The 19,853-nt window shown below is 47.5% G+C and overlaps 4 protein-coding genes and 4 non-coding genes across 8 annotated transcripts; 1 reads left to right on the plus strand and 7 right to left on the minus strand.

Annotated features, from left to right (window-relative positions):
• Nucleotides 1-55: 55 nt before the first annotated feature.
• On the minus strand, nucleotides 56-148 carry E1B28_002445. The gene has a single exon. It is a non-coding gene; the product is annotated as a tRNA-Cys (tRNA).
• A 2,950-nt stretch (nucleotides 149-3,098) lies between these two features.
• On the minus strand, nucleotides 3,099-3,198 carry E1B28_002446. Its single transcript has one exon. It is a non-coding gene; the product is annotated as a tRNA-Cys (tRNA).
• A 56-nt stretch (nucleotides 3,199-3,254) lies between these two features.
• Nucleotides 3,255-5,286, minus strand: E1B28_002447 (uncharacterized protein). Its single transcript, XM_043159367.1, has 3 exons — nucleotides 4,632-5,286; nucleotides 4,446-4,572; nucleotides 3,255-4,266 (listed from the first exon to the last, which is right to left on the minus strand). Exons 1-3 carry the CDS (start codon nucleotides 5,280-5,282, stop codon nucleotides 3,536-3,538), a joined length of 1,509 nt encoding a protein of 502 aa, XP_043002967.1. The 5' UTR covers nucleotides 5,283-5,286; the 3' UTR covers nucleotides 3,255-3,535.
• A 3,368-nt stretch (nucleotides 5,287-8,654) lies between these two features.
• Nucleotides 8,655-8,750, plus strand: E1B28_002448. Its single transcript has one exon. It is a non-coding gene; the product is annotated as a tRNA-Cys (tRNA).
• A 3,497-nt stretch (nucleotides 8,751-12,247) lies between these two features.
• Nucleotides 12,248-13,453, minus strand: E1B28_002449 (uncharacterized protein; the record flags this gene model as incomplete). Its single annotated transcript, XM_043159368.1, has 4 exons — nucleotides 12,248-12,308; nucleotides 12,374-12,704; nucleotides 12,784-13,159; nucleotides 13,217-13,453. 2 exons carry the CDS (start codon nucleotides 13,451-13,453, stop codon nucleotides 13,004-13,006), a joined length of 393 nt encoding a protein of 130 aa, XP_043002968.1. The 3' UTR covers nucleotides 12,248-12,308; nucleotides 12,374-12,704; nucleotides 12,784-13,003.
• Nucleotides 13,454-13,792: 339 nt separating this feature from the next.
• Nucleotides 13,793-13,884, minus strand: E1B28_002450. The gene has a single exon. It is a non-coding gene; the product is annotated as a tRNA-Cys (tRNA).
• Nucleotides 13,885-15,479: 1,595 nt separating this feature from the next.
• E1B28_002451 (uncharacterized protein) lies at nucleotides 15,480-16,336 on the minus strand (the record flags this gene model as incomplete). The annotated part of the gene is made up of 4 exons (XM_043159369.1): nucleotides 15,480-15,604; nucleotides 15,670-15,816; nucleotides 15,876-15,919; nucleotides 15,972-16,336. 4 exons carry the CDS (start codon nucleotides 16,334-16,336, stop codon nucleotides 15,480-15,482), a joined length of 681 nt encoding a protein of 226 aa, XP_043002969.1.
• A 2,510-nt stretch (nucleotides 16,337-18,846) lies between these two features.
• Nucleotides 18,847-19,704, minus strand: E1B28_002452 (uncharacterized protein; the record flags this gene model as incomplete). Its single annotated transcript, XM_043159370.1, has 5 exons — nucleotides 18,847-18,971; nucleotides 19,038-19,184; nucleotides 19,243-19,286; nucleotides 19,340-19,538; nucleotides 19,608-19,704. The coding sequence occupies 5 exons, from the start codon at nucleotides 19,702-19,704 to the stop codon at nucleotides 18,847-18,849; spliced, it is 612 nt and encodes a 203-aa protein (XP_043002970.1).
• Between the last annotated feature and the right edge of the window lie 149 nt (nucleotides 19,705-19,853).

Below are 19,853 nucleotides of genomic sequence, written 5' to 3' on the forward strand. Positions count from 1 at the left end.
TACAGTATAACTACCGGTTGAAATTCAAAAACAAAAATAGAAAAAGGTAAAAAATAGTGCCCGCCGTGGGTCGAACACGGGGCTTCAAGATTTCAATTATTGTCTTTGGTTATTGCAATCTCACACTCTACCACTGAGTTACGGGCACCATATTGTTAAGGTCTCGAAGTAAAATGTAAGCTCATGCCTGGCTTTTTGACACGGATACATCCACCCAGGACCAGTAGGTGTTGAAGTTGTCATTCGGAGTTTTGTTCGAATGAAATACGGGTCCAACGATAAAGAGAACCATGAGTCGAGATGTAATGCTATTTCCGAGTCAAGGTGCGAACGTTGAAATCCAGGGGCGACCGTTCAAATCAGACACGTCCAACATTTCACAGAAGCAAAAGCAAACCATCGAGGTCCGAGGAAAGGACTTCTCTGCTGCGACAACAACATACCCGTACCTCTGTGGTCAGCGTCGCCTTGCTGTCCTACACCGACGTATGGAAACGCGACCACCTCCGAACGTTTGGTTGGCAAAACCTTCCGATGAAACCTTTACCTATAATGAAGGAACCCAAAACAAGGGCCTCAAAGGTGGTTCCCTGAATCACGGCATGAGACCTGAGGGACTTGTTGGGCTGACGACCCTTTTTTTCATCATCATTCATTTTTGACGTTTAGGCTCACAGCACCGAATTATGAACCAGCCCAACTTCCCTCGAACCCCTAAACGCGGCGCAAATAATCATGAACGAAGAACAACTGGTGTGGGTGTGGGCGTGGGCGTGGGTGGCCCGAGTATGTGAGTTTACTTGACAAGTTACCGACCATCGATTTTCACTAATACCTCGTCGTATCTAACGCGGACTTGTGGTCAGGTCTAGTTCATACCAGTGTTGTCAAGAAAGGGCTAAATCCCAAGCTCATCGCGATTGTGAACGTCCATCGAACGACCAGGCGGCTCACCATCTACAGTTCTCACTATTCACCTGCGTCCGATATACGCTGTCCTATCGTGCAGCGATTACAGGAACGGAATCCCTGTTTCATCGATTGTTCTAAGCTTTGCCGCACGAAGACTCAGAAAGATCCAGGCCCCCTTCATTTCATTTAATATTGTTTACCGCAAATATTCCTCAATTTCATCATATTCATTTAACCACGCAACTTTCGATTCCATACAATTCGTGGACCCTAGTTGGCGCGAGAGGAGGAAATTATCGTGGACTCCTTCGACCACAAGAAAGAAAGAATAAAGAATAAATTCCCATAACGCTGCTTCGCCATTCTCTACATATAGTCTTCCTCCGTCCCTCAAAAAGACGGCGATCGATGGCCCACTGTATTGTTGTTCCCGATTCGGAGGCGAAACCTGTTATGTACCTCATCAGCCTAGAGCCAAGTCATGCCCGTTTCCTCCATCCAACGACCATGTGAACAGTCCAGGCTGTGTAGTGGTGGTAATGAATTAATGATGACCTAGGCGTTCTGGACTGGCGGGCCCGCCTACCCACTACTCTTTCTGTGCTTTGCGGTTGACAGGAATTGTCCTTTTTTTTGAATTTTTGGGGTTCAACGTTCAACGTCCAATGCTTCGGGACCAGATCTGGGACTGGCTAAGACCCAGATCTGTAGGCCCACATTTCCTCCCCTATCACTTTTGGGAAAGGACTCGGACGGTCTCCGACTAGACTCACTCCCCCAGTCTTATAGACGATAGGGATCTAAGGGTTAGGTCTGTTCATTACCATTACGTTGAAAACAGCCTTTTCAATTTCGGAGTGTGTGTTTGTGAACTTTGCAGGTTCTTAGGGGGTCGATCCCAGACCACCTTCCAGTCTTTCTTCAAATCATAATCGCGTATGCGTATGCATCTAACGCTCACAATCCTTGCGAACAGCCTCTCAAGTCTACATTATGCAGCAGGTTCAACAAGTATGTATGTATCCGGGACACTTCCGAGAGCGGTGTAGTTTATAGTCACCGACTACCGGTCATCAATTATTACGCGTCCATCCGGCCTGACTCTAGTCCGAGATAACCAACTACAGTACTCAGAGTCATAGGAATATATGATAAATGTACTCAGCAAAATGTAGTACAGCAAAGTTCCAGTATGCACATGGCTTAATCGGCTACAACCGGGAAGAACTGCTTGCGCGTCCCTTTTTCTAGACTGCTTTGACACTGGACAAGTGACAGATCTGCTTTGACTGTTTATTCAAACACGAATAAATGGGGTGAGTAGTAAGCACATGTCAGCACAATATGATATTCTTACAAATTTCTTATTTCTACTTTTCCTTTTTGACTATGCAAGGCTGTCAATGAGAATCATCACTAATCCATATCTGATTTCTGTTAATCCCAATCCCAACGTCCACCATTCAAGGGTGGTGAAAGCATGATGCATGATGCACGAAATGCTCAATTGACTGGATGTCGAACCCGTACAAACCACGACCCACGACCCACGACCTCTTTGACTCAAACTCTGAGTCGACTGGAAAGTTCAAAGAACGAACGTGCGATTCGCTAAACTCCCGAGTCCCGACGATACCGTACACGCGTAACCGTAACCGGGTACCTCGCAACAACCCTTTTTTTTTCCCTTCTTTTTCTTTTCCCAGATCAAGTAGCGACGCGTATACGTACTTACAACACTAGGAACAAGCTCTTGGCCAATACAATTTAAACGTCTGTGGGTAAGCATTAAGGGGCAACAAAAAAAAAAACCATAACAGATCCAGTAAAAAAAAAAAAAAAAAACAGCGAACTACGGACCTGTACTACTTACTTACATACGTATATACGACCGCCACTTCCCGCCTGCAGTAGGCTGCAGCTGACCGCGTTATTTTCGCGTAAGTGGGTAACGTGTACGAGGGGGGCGGTGGAGTCAGGTACTTTAGTTCCTTAAAAGTTAGAACAGGTAATATAATATAAAAATCGCGCGCCACGATCCTTGGCGAACTCCAAAAAAGAAGAAACAACCCGAATTGATATGTATACAGTAGTATAAGGTTTGAACTTTGATTCCTAGAACAAAAAGCTCACGAAGAAAAAGAAAGGAAAAACACGAGTTAAAAAATAACTGCATCACTGATGATAGTGCCCGCCGTGGGTCGAACACGGGGCTTCAAGATTATGCAAACGGCCCAGGCAACCTGGCAATTGCAATCTCACACTCTACCACTGAGTTACGGGCACTACCTTTTTCAAATCGTGGATCGCACTTTCCCTCAAAGCAAGTCACCATCGATGATGTCGCCAAGGAATGCTAGCTTAGCACTCCACACAACTCCAACTATTGATTCATTTATCAGACATTTGGAGTTTGTTTCTGATTATACTGAAAGTGGCTAATGAATTCACGATTATATACAACAAAAATAAACAGAGCAAGATGTGACAAATGAAGACAATTGCGATCAATGAGGTGGGGATTGAGTTGTGCACGACTGACTGATGATGGAGAAATGCTAAAAAAACCCATGATATACACTCCAAAAAGAAGAAAGAAAGAAAAAAGAAGATCGTGAGTGCATCACCGATGATGCCCATGCCCACTAACTTTCTCAACCCCCGCACTCCGAGAAGTCATCCGGAAGGTATCACTCTCCGGAACATCTTCCTCATCCTCATCGCCCTCCCTTCCTTCCGTATCTTCCTCTGAATCTTCGTCTTCGGAAGACGAAGACGTCGAAAACGAAGGTGGAGTTATCGGACTCGACATTTCCATTTCGACTGGCTCCTCAACTGTGATAACCGGCTCCTCAACTGGAGGAGAAACAGCTTGTAATTGTAATGATGACTGTTTCCGATGATGATGATGATGCCTATACACAGGTGCAGGGACCTTAACAGCCCTCGTCACATGCGAATCTGCCGCGTCATTCGCCAGACTCTGCTGTCTCGATGGTGTAGGCGTACTCTTCGTAGAAGAAGCTGTAGACACCTGTCGGATCATGCTCTGTGTAGGTGTGATAGGTGTAGGTCTCGGGGGTGTCGGTTCTTCTTGTTTCTGCGCCTGATCTGCTGCCTCCTCTCTCTCCTTCTTCTCTCTTTCTCTTGCCTCCCTCCTCTTCCTAACCCACTCCATGCCACCCCCATCGGCAGACTCGTCGTCAGCTTGAGCCGCTAACCGCGACCAGACTTTACCACCAACACCATCTTTCTGGTGTCTCACGGCGCCCATGCCTCCATAGCCCCATTCGACGAATTCAGGTTCAGAAGGGTCAGTGTCCCTGATAGAGTTGAAGTGGTTGACAGGAATACCTGTAAAAAGAAAAAAAGCGGTTAAGATGGGTTATTTGAAAAAGGATTGAAGAACGCCGCACTCAAGACCCGCCCGAAGCGCAGCCCGATCGGGAATATGGAGAATGCAGGTGTGACGCGTGACACCCAAAATGTGGCTTGGGTTTGGTAATCGAGGGAATGTGAAACTGTTGACTAACCCTTTGAGTTCCGCTTGGCTCCATAAACTCGTCCGTTTAATAACTTTTGGCCGCCTCTGGTTTTGTCAGAGTGTAGTGAGGATAAGAGACCGCTGGCGCGTGCTTGTTCTGCAAGACGCTTTGATTTCTAGGGGTGATAGAGTGGGTCAGGAACGAGCAAAAAAACGTAGTGAGCGGGGCGCTGACCTTGTAACTCTGGGTACTCTGAGTGCGATACAAAGGGACACCAAAGTTCATAGGGGGAGAAGAGGGTGAGGATTTGGATGGGCCTGATGTCCATCTAGATAGAGATGAAGAGGAGGGTTCGGCTGCGGAACGTGATTTGTTGGAAGACGGAGAGTCCCTCGATGAAGGACGGAAGAGGCCACTGCCAAAGTTGAGGGGAAGAGTTGCGGAAGATTGTTTGAAGAAAGAGTGTTTGGGGGTAGCGGCGGAAGGGGAAGAGTTATCGTTGGATTGTGTGGGGGTGAGGGTGTGGATGCTGGAGTTTGAAGAGGATGATGAGAGAGATTCGTACCCTGCGTTGGGGCTAGACTCGGGAGAGGTTGATGGGGAGGATGAGTGGGAGTGTGAATGGGAGAAACGCAGGAAGGATGCGAGAGAAGAACGTTTTTTTGATTTGGAGGCAATGGGTTGTTGGACATACGTCGTCGTCTTTGTGGGAGTGGGTGGCAGACCTATGATGGCGAGACTGAGACTCTCTGGGATACAAGACCATTCCGCCTTTTCGTCCCACTCGCCGTTGTCTGGAAGAGGGTGTTCTTTGCCATCGTCGGTGAGGATGACGGAGCGTCGAGGATCTGGCAATGGTGCAAAACGAATTCTTCGGGTCGTCATTGTTGAAAAGAAAAAAAAGTTGGAACGTCGGTGCTATGATATAACTTTTCAGCCCTTCCCACGGTAGATCTCGATCTGTCCGATGGATCTCGCTGACTTTGGCAGTTGCCTTTTTCAGAAAGTTACCCTGTTTGGAAGTATCGATTACTTCCGCCGTTTCTGCGGCGATTTCCGAAGTCGCGTGCGTGACCTTTGCCCTTTGGCCGTCAAAAGTAGGTACAGCCAGCAAGGACATACTGTCCTGGACATTACTTTCCTTTTTTCACCATCTGTTGCACGCGACCAACGGGAAACAAGGAAATGGCCAACGGTTTGCTGAATCTCCGAGGCGTTATCCACACCTCGGGTCCTTCATAAAGAGGCCAGGAGAGACCGACTCTCCTTCCTGCTTTTCCTCCCCGGCCGTATCCCAATCCACGCCAGCGCGTTCTCGACGCGTCTTCATCGTCGTTCATCCCATCGACAACCCTCCTCCTCTCCATCGACCTCCACGTCGATCGACGCGACTTGGCTTTCACCAAATATTACTGGCGGCCGAGTCCAACATCCTCGACATCACTACGTACACCCGGGCACATCAGGATTTTCGTCTTCCTCCGTCTACCACACCATCCCACCCCACTCCTCCCCCTCATTCCACTCCGCTCTTCCCTTCTCTCTGTCTCTCCAGGGCAATGGTATGGCCGTCCCCTTTCGTGGCGCTTCCACTTTCACGGCCGAGATCAAGTGTTCCTCGACGATTCAAAAGTTCCCTCTCATCCACGTCGAAGCACTCGGATTGTCGATCACCTGGGGTCTAATCTTCTTCTCTGATCCCAGGAGGATTGTCGTTAATCGTCTAATCCCTCCGTGGTTTTGTGTTCGTGGTTTTGGTGTCCATGGCGCCGCGATTCTTTTGGTTTGTTCCCCTCCCCCCGTTCTCTTTACTTCTACCTCCCACCCACCCACCCACTCTCTCTCTCTCTCGCTTACTGTTATTCGCATTGACAATTCGATAGACAGACCCTTGAAGCATCGCCAAAAAATCGCAGTTTCCGGCCGAGGTCACCATCTTTTCCGCAACGGCCGACAAGGTTATATCGAGCGTAAAATGCCGATGGTCCAACGGTTAATCCCCTTCCCAAACTCTCAATGAACAAGATTCCGTCAAGATTCCAATCGACATCTTACAAGGGGTGGTTTTTCATTACATTTGATTAACCTACTGGTGGGAGGAAAATCAGGATTTTCGTTGTTTTTTTGTTTCGACGTGTGGAAATGCCCGATTTCACCTGCTCCCCTCCCCTCCCCCCCTCCTGATCTTGATGCTTAGTTGTATGTCGCGGTCAGAGAGGGAGGACACGTACTTTCCGGTGTGGAATTGCCTTTTGTTTTTTTCGTCTTTCGGAGAATCACTACCTCCATGCAAGGCACTACTAAAACATCCTTCCCCAGAAACCTCAAACGGCCATTGAATATATCGGATGTTTACCTTTGGACGCACACCATAAAGCGACACAACAGGCTACATTTCGAAAATCCCTTCTCCTTCCTTTTCGTGCACGGCCGAGATCAGGATCATTGGGAGGACACACAATGGTCAACGTCCATTCAATTTTGCAAGTGTTTTTTTGTCAGTGACTTCCCGCGTCGATCATCCCCGTCCGTCCGTGTACTTGATTCTTTTTTTGTTACAGGAGGATTTTCCGTGCGGGGTGTGGTAGGATTTACTGTATAGGTGATTTACGCCCGTTGCCAATCCTTTTTTTTTGCCCCTTGACTCCGACTCATGCGTTCTTCAATTCTGAATCATCCCCCTTCCGGCCGAGAAAGCACTTTTAGGAAAATGCAAAAAACAACCGTGAAATCGGTGAGCCACCCTTGGACTTTGGACCACCGGCCGTGTCCCCGTGACTTGAAGTGTTTTCCCACTGTTTCTATACCTAGGGAGCAGAAAGCAAAAAAACGGAGATTAAGCTCCGCCGTACCGTTGGATCCATCAAGGTCAGCAGGGTTCTCATCTTCGTGCTTCTCCCTTTGCAAAATCAAGTGCAAAGCTCCCAACTTTGTACTAACACGTAATAGACCACCTACGTTCTTTTACTTCCTTCCTGGCTTCCTTCCTTTATGATCACGAGTGGGCGGGGATGGGGAGAGGGGGGGAGACTTTCCCGAACTTGCTCCACTTTGAAGTTTGGCAAGGGCCCACCCCATCCGAAGCTTTGGTTTCTTCGATCAGAAATACCATTATAGCTTGGGAGACGAAAAAAGGACACTGTGCAAGTATGTACACGGTCACCACCCCACTTGAACTTTTGCCCCAATCTCAAGTTTGAAGGACGCGTTTCATGATCCGGCGAGTCCTGCGCCTCTACGTCGGTGTTGTGGGGTAAAAAAAAATGCATTTCGGAACCTGGCACCCATGACCATACCCAACTGGTTACGCCTTCTTGAAAATCCTACCCCCTTTTTCCCGCGCATCTACGTCGGGGGCAATCTGTTGGATACTAATAATGGGCTTGTAACCCATGATTAGTAGAGCTCGAATTCTTAGCCGGAACTTGAAGCTGCCATTTGCCACCTGCTACTGGCAGTCGACTGAGTCTTTAGCGCGCCTCCTCCGATTCGAGAAAGGAGACGGGCGTCTCATTTCTATCTCGCTCCCGGATGGATCGTGAATAAAGGTAGGTGTCCATGGGCACCCACAATTGGGACGTCGGACTCGGGCTACAACGTAGTTCTAACTTAGGTCGCCGTTCCAAGCCTGAGTTGAGTACCAGACTCCTACCGTCAGATAGATATTATAGGTTCTAGGCATCTCCAAAAGTAGTCCCTTTTCCCAAATTCAAGAGCTTGTTTCTGCGATGCTCTTCGGATGCGACTAGTGGCGTCAAAGTCACGTCGCTAAATCCAAAGGCTTCGAGGGTTCCAAAAAAGTTCACAAAGTCAAGGCATTGTCTATTCCTATGTAAAGCTTTTCACACATCTCAATTATTCCCGAAGAAGAGCCTGAGAAACGGCGAATGGAGCTTGGCGTAGCGACGTTGTTGGGAAAGAGTGCTATTTATAGAATTTTCATGTTATTTTTAGAACCTTCGATCTCGGACTTTTGGATAGCTGGAATCTAGACGGCGTTTGTCGTCGTACTTACGTGTCGCCACGTTAGCTTGTAATACATTTACATACACCGCGAACGTTCGTAATCTATCTTTTTATCGATGCAGCATTCGGCTATTTTACGTGGCTGCGCACGTTTCTCAGTCCGTCCATTTACTGCGTCATCTCCTCTCAACAGCTATTTCAACAGCTCTCTTGCTGCGGTTTGCCAGGCCCGTAATTTGAGGCCGCGAAGTATTGTGAAAATAAGGGAAAGCTGGGGCCAAGTCCCATAACGTGCCCGTAACTCAGTGGTAGAGTGTGAGATTGCAATACATTCAGCAGAACCGTCTTGTTATCTCGAAGCCCCGTGTTCGACCCACGGCGGGCACTTTGTCGCTCTTTGAATCTTTTCAAGACTTTTGTAGAAGTAACGACTGGTTTGCTTCCGCCAGACTCCTCTCCAGACCCTTCACTGCTTTCTGAGCCCTTTTTTTGGGATAGTCTCCTTGGCCCGATCATGATTCATTGTGATATCAATAACGGCGATGTGAGGGATTTCCCCCCTTTGATTAAACTTCTTTTACCATGGGAGCTGTATACGTAGGATGGGGATCGAAATTTACAAATAATCTACCATCGGAATTCCCGCCCAACTTCCGCTCCCCCTCCTCCCTTTCCAGAATACATCCTATTGGCCCGGACAACAAGGAAAAGCTCTTAACTAGATCTAGCCGGTACCCTAGGCCTTTCCATACAGCATTTATTAATGATCAATGGACTAAGTACTATAGTACACTAAAGCTCGGCAACCCGCAGTCAGAAAATACAACTCAACATTACCTACCAGGTTTTTAAAACTCCGGCCCACCCCGGTGACCGGGAGATCCTTGAGTGAATGAATTCCAGGTCGTGTGAGCTGAAAAAAGCTCGGATTCAGTAGTAGTAATCAAGATTCAAACATGCATGTATTACTTCTTCGAACGGTTCCGAAATGAAACAGCAAGTGAGGACTACGAGTGACGATCCCATAAGGTCTACTTACTGTGATCTGAACATTGAACAGAAACTCCGCGTCGCCGCGCGTTAAAAGGGTGCCCGGGGGGGAACTTCAGCTGGAACGAAATCCTTTTTTTTTTTTTTTTTTTTTTTCGAAGACTCAGAAATCGCCCCCGTCCATGTAGATGGTGCGAGAAAACGAAGGTTGAGTCCAAGACCAAGTGGCCTTCAAGGTGGTTCGAGTAAATCGTTGCGATCATACGAGGTGATGTGGATTGTGGCCATTTCCGAGGGAATCAGGGGGGGAGGGGGGGAGTCAAGACAGCCTCTTGAGGATATCACACCCACGGGACGGGAAGACGTCAATCTGTACCTGCTTCTGCTCACCTTTCGCCGGCTGTTTTTTGTGTGTGTTTTTTTTTCAAATGAACTTTGTTCATCCCACTTCGAAGGTCGTCCTATTCCGGGTCGTACGACCAAGTTCGACGGATACCTAGTACCTTAGGAAATCCGGACCAGTGTGCCCAGTGATAAATTCCAAGTTCCGGGTTTCAGACCCGTAGTGCAGGAAGGCAAGTCGCAATCACAAGCTGTAAGTACAAAGTAAAATACACTACCTCCCACCAAACCATGATCATACCCAGCCCGCAAGCCTGGCCAATCAGCGAAGGCAACCTTGTGAAACGCGTCGATTGCAATCATCGATATAGAGGGGGGGGGACGGGTTCTAACGGTCGTGTGCGCGTGTGAGTGGTCCTAAAATACCGGCTGCGGGAACGGTACTAGGGCGTAGGGGGAGGGCGGGGGGTGCTCAATCTGTGCCTGCAGCCTTAACGAAGTCTGAAGTCGAAAATTGAAATGCTTGATGAGGGGATGGGTCGGGTCGACCAATAAAGTTCACGGGATGGCGGGGTTGAACGTTGAGCGTTGAACCCGTCCTGTGCATTGTGATCCATGTTGGCCGAATTGAACAAACGGAATGAACTTAGAAGGGCAAGGCCCGGGGGTAAGGTCGTACGGGTGTTCCAAACACTCCAAACATCAAGAAGTGAAGTTTGAAGGCGTGGTCTCGCACCCCGAGAACCGGGGTTCAGGACATGAACTTTCTGTCCTTCCCCTCCCCTTAGAGGCAAGCTTGGCACTCGTGCATTGCGAACGACAACACGACGTCGACGTTTACCAGACTTCTTGTCAAATCCCATTCCGTTATTTCATTAAGGAGAAATCACCTTCCATTGAGCCTGCGCAGCCAGTTTTACTAGTTTTCCGAGGTCGTGTGCGCGCGTGTGATACTAAAAATAAAGTTTTCTCAATCACGAATATCAATTTCACGTTCGTAACCCGAGGACGAAGGCGTGTGATACACATACAAATTGTATCATGATGGTGATGTTTGAAGATTTCTGAAAGTGCCCATCCTCGGGGGGCCACGCGTAGAACTGGGCGGGAGAAACTCATATCTCGAATCCTTGGTTTTGAGCATGTTCATACCCAAGTTTGGGTACAGGGTATTCCGGAAGTTTGGGTGGCGTAGGCATCGAGAATGTCGTTGTTTTTTTTTGTATTTTTTCTTTGATTACAACACCCCTCGGAAGATGGGAAACACGGACACAGAGTAGATCTTGTTTAACCGACGCCCTTCACCGAAGTTACAAGCATTCACTGTTTTAGAAAGGACGGTTGAGCGAACAGCATGGCCGCCAGTCGGTCAGACTTCACCTATACCAGTTAACAGGCACGAACAATACAGCGTCTGCCATTGGAGCCTTCCTGGTCCATGCTATCAAAGCAGAGAATCAGAAATCACAAAGATGAGATGAGAGATGAGATGACAGCTTTCACAAGTATGTATGGAACGGGATGCTAAATTTAGAACAATAGTTATTCAGCCTGCCTATCAGATCTCATAACTTATTTAAGAATATACATAAAACGGATAGATGGATATAACATACCCGGAGGAAAATGAGAATTGTCTAAACCAATATGGGATAGCTCGCCATTTGACGTTTTCGTCTTCCTCGAGGTTGACGGCTGAGGACAAAGCGTTTGCTGGGATAAATGTCCCGGATGTGTCAATCCTTGAAGAGGGTTACCCAGGGTCCCTCTCCCTGGTCCTTCCCTCGAGCAACCTATGAAGGAAGACCGTAAGACGGGATACTAGGAAATACTCCGGGTCTATCAGTATCATCTAAGTATGAAACGTTACAGCTTACAGTAAGTTCGCCTTGTCGAACAAAGAAGAAAGCACAGGGAAACTGCCGTTGATGATCAAAATCCGGCTAGGTAGTGCAGGACGTTCTAGGCTTTGTCCTGCTGTAAGTAAGCTACTATGAGCACTTGATGAGCACCGAGACCTGCCGAGACGCGAGGTGGATACGTGACGAGAAGAACAGTGTCAGTTGTTGCGTACCTTGCGTCTCTTTTCTGAGTTCGAAAGAGAGTATAAATATCGATCAGGTGTGTACACCAGGCTCTTACTCAGTCACTGACGAAACCGTTAACCTTCTGTTTTTCTGCTTTCTTTCTCTCGAATGGGTCTCCTGCCACGCCACCATGTTGATGGGGATGACCTGGACGGCTCCAGGAGATTCCTCGGTAAGTCTTACCAGAATGACGAGACGCACGTTCCCTCTTGGATTGGTTCCTTTGGCTGAGAAACCCTAAAAGCTGCTGCTGAATAAGTACGAATTTTGAATGCGGCAAGCAAACTACACGGTCTTGATTACGGGAGAGACCTTTGTTACTTACTCGAGGTTGCATTGATTATTGGAGAACCCCGAAACAGTCGTGTGGTAGAAGCGGTCATAGCGGTGTAGAAAGATAAAGATAAGCGAAGACTGCGTGTTAGCCCTCAGGATGGAAGAATTTTAAATGACACTGACAGTGAGAATGAGTAAAATTTCGGCACCGGGTGCTTACGAGCTCTCTTTCAAACTGGTGAATAATCTACTATGAAGATGAGAAGCCTATTCAGTAAGCCCTGAGACTCAATATTTCGAATAAGCAGTATTCACGCCTCTGTGCACTAAGCCGTAAGGTTGAGGCTGAATGTGAATGATAACAAAATGAGGCAGGTGAGAAAGCAGGATGCATACATACATAAAGTTCAACGTAAGCCCTTATCTTGTAGATATGAGTACCGATATCCGATTGCGCGTCGGGAACGACCTTCTATCAGTATACAGATCCTTGTCTCCCAGTCTTCTGTTCAATTTTTATTGCGCCACGCCCCATTGATTCGTCTGCAAGGAAGGTGTTGGGAGTTTCTTTCGCACCCCAGGATTACTACTTAGCCACGCTTGTTCATTGGGTCTTTAAGGACGTCCTTACATATGGATGCGATCCCTATAAAAATAAAAATCACTTAAAAAACGATCTGTTGTAACCACGTTCAGAATGCTAGATTAATCAAAAGTGGGCTTACTACATTTCATTCAACGTCGGGAATCGGAAGGGACGCGTAATTACTTGACAAACGCGAGAAAGGCGTTCAAAAATAGCCTCCAGTTGCCAGTGGATCTCAAGTTGCACGTTCATCATCATTCACGAACGGCGAAGAACGAATGTTTGAGTGCCAGTGGCCCCGTTGGCAACTTCGCATGACCACTGGTGCCGGTGGCCGGTGTGAATCATCTATACCCGACTTATCCCTGTAGAGGAGAGATAAACTTAGTTTTGAGTCGAAAGGAACGTCGAGGAACAGTCACGGCTTTTGTCCAACTCGCACGTGTTACGACCAGCAACTGCGCCACCGATGCCTTGCAATGAATTTGAATTGAGCGGGAGGAGGAGGATGAAAACTCGGGAAACCATCTGTATCAATACTAAATGCATCAAGGACGGCACGATGTACATACCTCATCTGTGAGTCTCCTGGTCATAGACATATGAACGTGCGCGAAGGTAAAAGCCAGACGCCGACTAAGTTCATTCATTTGAATTGTGTTATAATTATGCATTCGAAAGTGTCTGGAATGTCGAGGTACATCGTGGAAGTCGGGAACAAGTTGGAGATTTGCGGCCCGGGACGGCGTGCTTTTGTCTGCTTTTGCGCATCTGCTAGTACTCGCTGCTCTTCTAGTGGTATGCTTCATTTCAGAATCCGACTTACTTTGACGTGCGGAAATTCCGAGTCTATCAATACAGCAGGTTCATCTCCAATGTTTCAAGTTAGGCTCGTCTCAACTCCATACGTTCATCAGCTAACGCCATCGAGTGACATGAACATCGTCAGAGCTCGCTCAGGAGCTGGCTGTCAGTGAGAATGAATATGTGTGGAGCTACAAGCCTCAACGCACTGGCAGTCATCAGAAACCTCAGCCTTTGCCACGGGTCATTTGGAGCGTGGAGAATAGGGCTGTACTAGCCATTGTTGGCCTAAACATTGATGTAAAGCTTGATTCTAGATCTGTATACATAATTGACTAAAATCTAGTGCCCGCCGTGGGTCGAACACGGGGCTTCAAGATAATACACTGTGTCAAACTGATTGCAATCTCACACTCTACCACTGAGTTACGGGCACCTTAGCAGAGATATTAAAGTTAATCCTCATGGATCATGGCCGGACAGATGGCCCATAGCACTGAATGCCATTGCCAGAAGAGCAGTCTTTCACAAGTCTTTCAGCTCACTTGATCTCGCTCAGATACTCCTGATGAACGTTGTACCCTCCCGGTAACTGACGTCCATAAAAAAACACTGCTTGCGATCGATGACCATGGCCTCAAACTCGTAATTCGGAAAGCTTACACCCGAGCATTCAAACCGTCAAGTCTCAAGCCCTTTTGATCAATCTCTTGCCAGTTAAGTCGAGCAAACCGTTGCACTAACCTAGTTCTGGCTTGTAGTATTCGCTAGTTGCCGCACTAAAGGACAAGCCATCGACCGAATACGTCCGATTCAATGGACAGGCTACGCGTCGGAAGACGTTGTGTACCAAAAAGGTCATCTACAACGAGACTTCCGACGTTCCTTTTCGACCTTCTCCCGCACCCACGACGTCGTCTGACCGAGTCTAGTTCAAACCCTTCTAGCGGGGTCGTCAATGACTAGAGAAGGGAGAACGGAATCACGAATGCTCGCGCAATGCACTTTGTACGTGAACGTTCCATCCGCATGGACCCAGGACTAACAAATGCTGTCCCGCTCGCTATTTTTTTAGGCTGGGAAAGGGAAAAGCTTGAGATTAAACTTTAAAAAACAGGACCAACTTGGATTGAATCACCGTAGACCCGATAATACGTACGCTTGTTATCTCCCGTCATTCCATATGTCTGCCTCAAGTAGACAGGTTCAACGTCCAATACTATACTTAGGGAATCCACGAATCGCGGCGACCGAGCAAAGCCGACGTAAGTCCTTCCTGAACCAGGACACCCTCGTATGGAAGAGAACAATGAAGCTAGTTCACGGCTGCTTTATCATTCCGGAATGTTCTTCCCATCGGTTCATACGATGGAAGCCACCGAACCCTCGTGTCTATTACCCGGCGCCTGTTGTCAAAAGCAATCCTGGTTAACCCTAAGAATCACCGATACATCGTCGTGGTACAAAGTGAATTCGCTCGTCCGGATCGAGGTAACGCAGTACTGTTGTTTGAACGTTTTCTTAGAAATTCAAAGTTTGTAGCCGACTCAAATCAAGTTTAATCAATCTACGTGGCGGACGGAGGAGATCGTCTGGTGACTACTTTAGTTCATGGGTCCAGTTCTGAAGTTCCATGCCAAGTTTTATTGACGTTTTGGAGGTTGGATATTTTGGTATCTACTAGAATGGCGCCCCAAAGGCAGAGCGTACACTCCTAAAATCAGAATTCCTGTTCGTTCCTTTACAGGCACGTCTGCTAATGTCCGCTGGCATCCATTTTTATCTTGAAAGTTGAAGGGTCCTATGTCGTAGAGACAGCGTTTCAGACGTAAACGATAGATTAGTCCAAAACCTTCGAACATTCATCAAAAACAGTTAAACGACATTTAACCCAATCGATTCACTAGCGGTGGCTACATGTAAAGGTACGACGATCTAAGCATAAATAGTCTATCTCGAAGCGGAGAACTTTGGCCATGTCATCCAGCGACCTTGCAAGTTCCCTGGCGTAGCATTCCAGTCTTTTAGAGCTCATTGAAACTGTGCGCTCTGAGCTGCAAAATATGCTGAATCAACGGAATCAGGGGAAGTAGTGTCGTCCCAGTTATTGCCGGTGGGTACGACAGTGTTGCTTCCAACATCTGAGCCAGTGAAACCTGTTGAGCAAGAGTATCTTCCAGTCAGTGGTCTGGGTTCAGAAAGGCAAAGCCCTACTACTAACCGAGATCGTTTGTGGAAAGAGATCCGTCAGATTGAACAAGATCAGGGAACTTGCCGACGACCTTGTCGTCGAATCCGACTTGATGGCTTGAGTGACGCCTGAGGTCGTCGTAGAATGTACCAAGTGAAGCATGGAATTGGGAGAAGACTGTATGGAAAGGTCAGCATATAATCGTAAGAAACATTCAAATCAAGAATCGGACATACCAACTGTCTGAGTCTCGACTTCGCAAATTTGTTCTGTGATAATCCTGTTACACGGTAAATTTGATGTTTTGCGAAAGAGTCAAACCATAAACAAACCTCTTAGCCATCTCCTGAAGCACGACAAGACGTTGCTGTATGATCTCTACAGCCTCAGTGTGGCAGACAACCTCTTGGTCATGGACAACGACCTGGTCGAAGACAGCATGGTGGAAGTTGCCCACGCCGTAGAAATTGTCAAAGTTGTCTAGAGAGGAGATACCATTGAAACCATCGAAGGAGTGGTCAGTTCGAGCAGCTGTGAGGAAAGGAACATGAGTTTCTGAATGGGTAGGATCTCGAGCAATGCCAAGGAAATTCCCCTCACCGAGTGCAGAGGCAGGCTTTGAAGCCAAAGGAGACGCAGTCGAGCAGATAGCGAGGACAGCGACGGTTATGAGCTGAACAGCGAGTCGAGCAAACATGTCGTAGTTGCTTGCGATGAGGAAAAGAAGAATATCAGTCCACCGTCATATCAATAGAGGAGTCGGCACCGACTGTAGTAATGTTTGAAGGAAAGTGTTGAAAGGAGACGTGTCCTAAAACGAAAGGATTTGAAGAAGAAAGTAGTCAAAGGCAGCCCGGCCTGATAAGAAAGTAGAGGGAAAAGAGAACGAAAGAGCTGTGAGATGGAGAAAGTCGAAATTCTAAACGGCTTTTATAGTTTCGTGGGCAAAGTGCCGCCTGGTTGAAGGCGCCGGTATTAATGTGGAGATGAACAAACAGGTTCTTTCAAACTTCAGTCGCGTTGATCCATGACATTGACGTTTTCACAGTGGGCGCACTTGACTACCATTCGCGAAATTCATGGGCAACGCGTACCCACTGACAAAAGTTGAACAGCGGCAGCCCGAGGAGACTGATGCAAGATACAGGATGAGTGCGCACACAGCCACCTTATCAGTGTCGCGGTATAAAACACGCGTTTGAGGTCGTACCACTCTTGTGGAATTTCGTATATGTCAGGACAGTCCAGATGGCGTTTGTTGGGAAGCAAGTCTCGGTGAATATGGCGGCTGCCACGATCCTAATATGACATGAAGGAAGTAGTGAGATTGATGAAGCCAAAGCCATCCTTGATGGGACGCATACCCACTTGAGGCCATGTCGCAGCGTGTAAACTGTAATTCCTCTCGCCTCCCATGATACCGTTTATCTTCTGCAACAAGAAAATGGACGCTGAACCGTGAAGTCTCGACCTTGAAGTCCAGAACGTATTCATTTATGAGAGAGGCATGTATTATCGGATATGATGATGGTGTCTTTGAGGGTAACCATGAATCAAGATGTAGGCCTTGGATGTAAAGGCTATTGGTTATGCGTATGTGATTTGTCCTCGAAGGTAAAGGGATTGACGAGGGGAGGTTACGATGGCTGACCCTTCATCGCGACTGGGCGGTTTGCGCAGACAGATCGACAGGCGAAGAGAACCTCGGTGTATACCGAGGTCGAGGGCGAGCGATCATTCTGTGGTCTGCTCAGTGACGCTGGCCGAGTACCATTTGAGATTTCCAGTTGAGGAGGTAGGGATCTTCCCCTAAAATGGGCGTGCTCGGCTTTGCAGTCACAACACAAACACTCCATGCCTCATCCGCCTTTGACCGACGTTGTAAAATATTATTCGCTGAAGAGTGAGAGGTCCAATGGATGAGGTGTGGTTTTTCGGCGGTCCCATCAGGTTGAAGAAACCAGGGCAATGAGGTACGAGGAACTGCTTCCAGTGACCCACTCGACCGACGCGTCGAAAGGATCGACGTTACAGCGACATCCAAAATTGTAGCGCAATTATGATTTTGTGTAGCTCCCCGCCTTTGTTTGTTGTAAATAAAGCAAGTAATCCAAATTTGGTAACCATGAGGTAAGTTGGTGCTTTGTGGGTATCACGTTGCTGAGGGGACAAGGCGGGGAAGCAGAGCTCCTACGCCGATTGGCTGGATCAAACTTCGGGCGTCGGGATGGTTTGCCAATTTTGGAATACTTTTTATTTACTACAAATAAGGGCGGGGAGCTACACAAAATCATAATTGCGCTACAATTTTGGATGTCGCTGTAAGAACGAGGATTCTTGCTCCCTGACAGAAAGACTTTCATTTCTGGATCCGGACTCCAAACCTTCCTGTACCTTCAACCCGGTGCCAGCCCATATCTGCTCCGACTCCATTTCAGCACCTGCATTGCCCTTCACCTCGGTCCAACTGAGGTCATAGTAAACGCGACGCTTTCCCCACTTTAGATAGTTCTTCTGGTTTTGCCTCCTGAAGTAAAAGCAGCGAGCTTCTTGGAATGTATACGTATAATGACGTCCACAGTTTCTGAGTCTCGAGCCTATTTGATTCCATCGGCACATATACCGCGTCAAAGCACTCGAAGAGTCCTTGAGCCTTCCAAAAGCTGTTGAAGAGCAGATCAAGGAACAGAGTCAACCTGAATCTGGACTACTTGCCCTGATGAAGTGCCAAGTCTTCAGCATCGCACTCCTGAACACAGCCTAATTTGAAGAATTTCCTGGCGTCTTCAAGTTTGTCGATGGTGCTTTGGCCATCTCGAGGCCACTGGCAGGAAAGCATGTCCCACGGGGTTCTTTCTGACGAGTTGTTCTCTTCGGGGGGCAGATCCTGAAGATAATAAAAATATCCTTTATATCAGACATTGTGAGGGGAACGACGAACAAGTCTCGACGGTGATGAAGTAAAAAGTGAACTTTCAGCCAGTTTAAGCGCGCTTATCTCGCCATTGTTCTATGCATTTCAACTTTTTTTTGTATTTTTTGTCCACTGACGATTCAACACAATCTATTAACTAGCAGGTATATAACGTTCGATGATCCGTATAAATTATGTATTCCTCTCCGGCAAAAGAGGAACTCCTCCTCCACGTCTACCAGCGACCTTACAAGTCCCTAGCGTGGGTCCGTGACATTACAGCCTTTTAGCGCTCATTGAAACCGTGCGCTCTGAGCTGCAAAATATGCTGAATCAACGGAATTAGGGGAAGTATTGTCGTTCCAATTACTGCCAGCGGGGACAACGGTATTGCTTCCAACCTCCGAACCGGTGAAACCTGTTGAGTAAGGGAACCTTCCGGTCAGTGGTCTGGGGTTCAGAAAGGCAAAGCCCTACTACTAACCGAGATCGTTGGTGGAAAGAGATCCGTCAGACTGAACGAGATCAGGGAACTTGCCGGCAATCTTGTCGTCGAATCCGACTTGTTTGCCTGACTGACGCCTGAGGTCACTGTAGAAATTGCCAAGGGAAGCGTGGAATTGGGAGAAGACTACGGAGCGATAAGTATATTCATAGAAAACTTTGAGATTAAGAAGGGGAGGGCTTACCAACTGTCTGAGTCTCGACTTCGCAGATTTGTTCTGTGATAATCCTGTTACATGGTAAATCTGATGTTTTGCGACAAATTCAGACCATAAAACAAACCTCTTAGCCATCTCCTGAAGCACGACAAGACGTTGCTGTATGACCTCTATAACCTGAGTGTGGCAGACAACCTCTTGTTCATGGACAACGACCTGGTCGAAGACAGCATGGTGGAAGTTGCCCACGCCGTAGAAATTGTCAAAGTTGTCTAGAGAGGAGATACCATTGAAACCATCAAAGGAGTGGTCAGTTCGAGCAGCTGTATGGAAAGAAATACGAGTTCTTGAATGAGTAGGTTCTTCGTGGAACGCAAGAGAAGGTTCCTCACCCAGTGCAAAGGCAGGCTTTGAAGCCAAAGGAGACGCAGTCGAGCGAATAGCGAGGACAGCGATAGTCAAGAGCTGAACGGCGGATCGAGCGAACATTTTGTAGCTGCTACTACGAGAGAAATATCAGCTCGTCATCATGAGAAGTAGGCGATCGTACGGACTGGTTATGCTTTGAAAGAAAGTGTTGAAAGGTTGTCCTAAGCAACGAAAAGTAGACAAAGTGGAAAAGAGGCACGGCCTAGTAA

Source organism: Marasmius oreades, chromosome 10 (assembly GCF_018924745.1).
Source record: "Marasmius oreades isolate 03SP1 chromosome 10, whole genome shotgun sequence".
In the NCBI taxonomy this organism is placed as follows: domain Eukaryota; kingdom Fungi; phylum Basidiomycota; class Agaricomycetes; order Agaricales; family Marasmiaceae; genus Marasmius; species Marasmius oreades.

Bases quoted from the DNA above. Each gene is read 5' to 3' on its own strand.
- E1B28_002447 (XM_043159367.1), bottom strand. From the start codon at position 5,282: ATGACGACCCGAAGAATTCGTTTTGCACCATTGCCAGATCCTCGACGC. The intron at 4,573-4,631 runs GTCAGCGCCCCG...TATCACCCCTAG, and splicing joins AGAGTACCCAGAGTTACAAG to AAATCAAAGCGTCTTGCAGA. The intron at 4,267-4,445 runs GTTAGTCAACAG...TTCTTTTTACAG, and splicing joins AGCCAAGCGGAACTCAAAGG to GTATTCCTGTCAACCACTTC.